The sequence below is a fragment of the Bombina bombina genome, unplaced genomic scaffold (genome assembly GCF_027579735.1).
Source record: "Bombina bombina isolate aBomBom1 unplaced genomic scaffold, aBomBom1.pri scaffold_1813, whole genome shotgun sequence".
NCBI classification, from domain to species: domain Eukaryota; kingdom Metazoa; phylum Chordata; class Amphibia; order Anura; family Bombinatoridae; genus Bombina; species Bombina bombina.
In genome coordinates, this window is record NW_026512417.1 from 30001 (window position 1) to 35467 (window position 5467).

Sequence of the window (5467 nt, forward strand, 5' to 3'; positions counted from 1 at the left end):
TAGGCACAGCAGTGAAGGGGTTAATTAGGTAGCTTTAAGGGAGCTTGTAGGGTTAATTTTAGCTTTAGAGTACTGTAGTAGACAACCCAAAGTATTGATCTAGGCCTATTTTGATATATTTCATGCCACAATTTTACCACCAAACGCGATCAAATAAAAAAAATCGTTAACTTTTTCACTAACTTTGGGTTTCTCACTGAAATGATATACAAACAGCTTGTGCAATTATGGCACATATGGTTGTAAATACTTCTCTGGGAACCCCTTTGTTCAGAAATAGCAGACATATATGGCTTTGGCATTACTTTTTGGTAATTAGAGGCCACTAAATGCCGCTGCGCACCACACTTGTATTATGCCCAGCAGTGACAGGGTTAATTAGGTAGCTTGTAGGGAGCTTGAAGAGTTAATTTTAGCTTTAGTGTATAGATCAGCCTCCCACCTGACACAACACACCCCCTGATCCCTCCCAAACAGCTCTCTTCCCTCCCCCACCCCAGGACTAAAATAAAAGTTTTTTATTATTATTATTATTATTATTATTATTATTTTATATTCTGCTGTGTAGGATCCCCCCCTTAGCCCCCAACCTCCCTGATCCCCCCAAAGGGCTCTCTAACCCTCCCCCCACTAACTATTCCCCACCATGTTGGGTACTGGCAGCTGTCTGCCAGTACCCACTTTGCAAAAAAAATTAATCTTTTTTTTTTTTAAAAAAACTCACTTTTTCTGTAGTGTAGCTCCCACCTCCCTCTCCCTGATCGCTTTTTAAAAGTATCACCCCTTAATTTTAATGCTACAGGATGAAAAAACATTTTAGACAACTACGTGCTTTCAACTTTGTGGCAACCTTTGGGGAAGACCCTTTCCTGTTCCAGCATGATTGTGGCCCTGTGCACAAATGGCTGACCTCAACCCCAGTGAATACCTATGGCATAAATTGGAATGCTGACTGTGAGCCAGACCTTCTCATCCAACAGCAGTGCCTGACCTCACAAATGCTCTTTTGGCTGAATGGGAACAGAATGACACCCCAAATCTTAAGGAAAGTAGTCTCCCCAGAAAAGTTGCTACTATAATTGGTATAGCAGTTAAATGGGGGGGGGCGCAACTCCATATAAATCCCCATGGGTCGTCCAACAAGCTCATGTGTGTTTGTTTGTGAGTGTGTATATATATATATATATATATATATATATATATATATATATATAAAAAAATATAAGAATTAACTCCTGGCACTTACATCTACTTTCTGTGTCTATCTACGTATAAAAATAGTTATGCGTATCTTAAAGCATGTAGTTGCCTCAATATTGTATCAGGTTCCTATATGTTCTATACATTTGTCGATGCATCCAGTATTTATCAGGACCTGTTGATGAGTAGGTTGGAAAAATAGTATCATGAGGTACAAATTTAACTCCTTAAAGAAGAGTGTGTCGGAGACACAATGATAAACAAAGGATATGATGCAGAGCTTTCTAGAGATAGTCTGGTACCAATTCGACCTATTCAGTATTGAGCTGGAGACCAAAAGTGCTAAAATCGCCTGCAAAGAAGTGTAATGGAGGTACAGCAGTGTGTTGAATACCAGGAATGCCAAGAAACCTGATGCGTGTCTGAGGAGTGTGCTGGAAAAGGAAGTGTATCAAACTCCCACGTTAAAAACTGTACCAGAGATTTGGCAGTACCAGTATGACCTATTGGGGAATCTTCTAGAGACACAAGAGTAACAAGTACTGAGGAATGTGATGGAGACATAGGGAAGCTGACCTGTAGACAAGCATACATAAGCAAACAATTCAGGAGCACCGGTCTTCATAAAACCACAATTCTTTATTCAAACATATTTTAAAACATGGGAGATCATTCCATGAAATTCATCGTATACAGCAGATGCAGAAGACTCCATCTAAGACTATGGCGTGGAAGCTGCAACGCGTCAGTTGCTGTATACCCTGAATGTTATAGAATGATCTCACATGTTTTAAAATATTTTTTAATACAGAATTATGATTTTTATGAAGACCGGTGTTCTTAAATAGTTTGCTTGTGTATTCACAAGGGGTCGAGTGTAGCACGGTCATTCTGAAACCTGATACTCTCTACATGAATACCCACTCACAGCCAACGGTAGCAGAGAGTACAAGCTTCCACAACTGAGTGTAGCTTTGCTCGCCCCGAGGGGAAGTATCCAAGGATCAGACATTGTGACTGGGCATGGACTGCAAGTGAGTTGAGTTTATCTTGCTTAGTACATTAAATGGATTTACCTTGTGAGTGGTGAGCTCCTGTGCTTGGGACCCTACGTTCTATTAAAGTAGTCTTCACTACTAGATAAAAGTAACTCCTCGCCCTATGGTGAAACACTAATTTGGTGGTGATACTGCCGACAAGCCTGTCAGAAATACTGGTGGGTACAGATTACTTGTTTAGGATTACCAGGGATGGTATGAAGATCACATGTTGAGAAGTTTAGTGGGAAAATGGCAGTGCTAAGATCACCTTTTGTGTAGTGTGCTGGAGTACACTAGCATTAAAGGAACAGTATACTTCAAAATTGTTATTGTTTAAAAAGATGGATGATGAATCCTTTGTTACCCATTTCCCAGTTTTTCATGATCAACACTATTATATTAATACACTCTTTACCTCTATTATTACCTATATCTAAGCCACTGCAGACTGCCCCTTCTCTCAGTGTGTTTTTCAATATTGCATTTTAGTCAATCAGTGCTGGTTCTTGCATAACCATTATCATTCTCCATGGGCGTGAGCACAATGCTATCTATATGGCACATGAACTACTACTGTCTAGCTGTTGTGCAAGATTTAAAAATCACTGAGAAACAGGCAAACTTTGAGGGTAGACACAGGAAAGAAGTGGCTGCACAACGGGTCATAGTCTATGATTAAGCGCCACTAGGGTGCACGAAACGCGTCAGCCTGCCTTTTTGTTCCATTTGTCAGCCTTGGTGTGTACCTGCTGTTTGGTACGTTTGATTAAAAATTTGAATAATTTTGTATGACCCGTTGTGCAGGCGCTTCTTTCCTGTGTCTATCGTTTGGCGGATTGGTTCCTGCTTATTTTCTGGCTTGCACCTTGCCATTACCGTGACTTCAGTACTGGCTGTCTCCTTTCTATGACGACAGCACTCTGCGTTTAGCTTTCCTCCAGGTCTCCTGTTGTGGCTAGTGACTCTCTTTACAAAACTTTGAGGGTATAAAGTATATAAATTTAACAATGTTGGTTATGCAAAGCTAGATAATGGGTAGTAAAGGTGCTATCTATCTTTTAAAACAACAAAAAACTAAGTACATTTTAAAAGCATAGTATTGAAAATATGCCCTGCCTCCCTCTAGTCATGGATGCAGCCATAATGAAATGTGCCTTTCATTGATTTCCAGTGCTGGTGTGTGTGCACATGTGCAGTATCTCTGCTTCAGATACTGGCAGTGTAACCTAAGTTCCAAAATGGTGGCTCCTGTTATAAGAGAGAGGTGCATGAAATGTATTTAGTGTTTAATGTCCATTTAAGCTGCTTAGGAGACGTAGAGGCAGGGACCCATTGAAGACCTTGCTGAAGACACATGTATAACGTTACCTGCTTAGTTCTGTGCTGGAGATGAGGGGTTACCAATGTACTAGAGATACAAGGCTACCAATGCAACCTAGGAAATGTGCAGGAGAGATAGAAATACTGCAATGGGCAGCAGAGTCACATAGGCAGTGTGCAATACATTTTTAATAGTGGGCACTTCTGAATATCCAGTTATACTTATTGTTCTGTTTAATAAGTACTTTGGATTGGCCGAGGAATTTGCAACAGAGGAAATGAGCAATCTTAGCAAAAATATTTGTGGGAACAAGGTTAAAAAAAAGAAAGGTGAGAGCTGTAGGACTAGTTGTACTTCATTTTCCTGTTCTTTGGCAAAAAGTTTCCCAAGGCAAAATGCTAATTTGTTAGTAAAGAAAATTCAAGGGCGTTTAATCACTTGGACCCAGACAGTGGGTGGAGGGGTTTAAGGTGCGCCCTCAATGAAATTATTAGGAAACTAGATCATTTCCACATAAAAGGGACATAAAATTGTGCATCTGTAATTCCAGAAGACCAAGGCTATCGCTTGCTTATTTTTGTGGTTGGAAATCTGACAGATTTAACAAGACCTAGCATGTTTATAGCAGCTATAATTTATTGGTCCTGGATATCACTACAGTGTTCTATACTGAAGTCATTTACCAACGCATCCAAAATTATGAAATTATAAAAAAAAATAAACTTGTGCAACCAAAAACTTTGCATAGATATTATAGTTTGATTACTGGAAGTAAGATCATAAAAATTTGGTGAACAAAAATGTAAAATCAATTGAAGTAAGTAAGGCTAAAACTAAGATCCAGAACTAGAAATATACTTTGATCTCAAACTGGTAGATGAGCAACAGACTAGTATGTTTTCTTTCCTGGTTACATTAAGCCACCAATCAGCAAGCACTACCCAGGTGCTAAGCAAAAAAATGGTCCGGCTCCTAAGCTTAAATACCTGCTTTTCAAATAAAGATACCAAGAGAAGGAAGAAAAATTGGACCAAATTAGAAAGTTGCTTAAAATTGCATGCCCTATTTGAATCTTGAAAGAAAAAAATGGGGTTTCATATCCCTTTAATCGACATTTGTATTGTTACAACTCTCAATAAAAGCATTAAGAAGAATAAGAATACCAGTGCAAACGTAGAGAATAAACATTAAATAGTCATGATAAAAAAAAAATTAAAAAAAAAACAGGGGCGAGGAGTCCGGAGCGCACGAGAATGGTCGCATAATCTTGCTGCTCTGGTCCTGATTATGCTATAAACAACTTTACTTATTATTTATCAAAGAGTTGAACCCTGAGAAACCTCTTAAGTACACCCTGGACTTTTATCTAACAGCTGGCGAAAGTCAAATTTAACTTCTGGTGTTACTCCTTTGAATTAGGACCGGAGCCTTATTCTGAATTTGCATAAGCGGTGGCCATTTTTCCAACCTCGTGGCTGCAGAATTTTACAAATTCACCCAGGCTCCCAACTTACGCTGAGGACTGTTGTCATCCTTTAGACCCCCCGGCGGGTATCCTTTGCGGGCCTGTCATTAAGAAGCAGTGCTACCTCACCAGTCACTGGAACAACATACAGAGTACCACTTTTATCCATTTTCAGAAGGGATTATACTGGATGGAGCCTGGGAGAGCTGTTCTGCTTGGGCAGATTGCCAAGATCTTGGATAGCCACTTTGCACGGCTTGAGAGAGCAGTAGCTGTAGCCTGGAGAAGTGGCGATGACATAGTTCAGCAGAGCAGCATGGCCATTGTGAGTATGGTGACACCTAATCTAGAGCCTATTACAGAAAGCAACCTCTCAACAAAGATGCAGACTGACATACCTCTACTTGATGGATGCCCTCGAGAGAGATAGAGTTAATGCTG

At 39.9% G+C, this 5467-nt stretch overlaps 1 protein-coding gene across 1 annotated transcript in view; it reads right to left on the reverse strand.

Moving 5' to 3' along the window:
• Positions 1 to 5195, reverse strand: part of LOC128644297 (histone deacetylase 7-like) — a gene marked incomplete at its 3' end in the record, with an annotated part of 34509 nt that extends 29314 nt beyond the window's left edge. Inside the window, exons 1-3 of the mRNA XM_053696964.1 lie at positions 5176 to 5195; positions 3117 to 3216; positions 1695 to 1776 (exon numbers count right to left, since the gene is read on the reverse strand). Coding sequence (XP_053552939.1) covers positions 1695 to 1776; positions 3117 to 3216; positions 5176 to 5195 — 202 coding nt within the window. The remainder of the gene's footprint in view (positions 1 to 1694; positions 1777 to 3116; positions 3217 to 5175) is intronic.
• Positions 5196 to 5467: the final 272 nt, after the last annotated feature.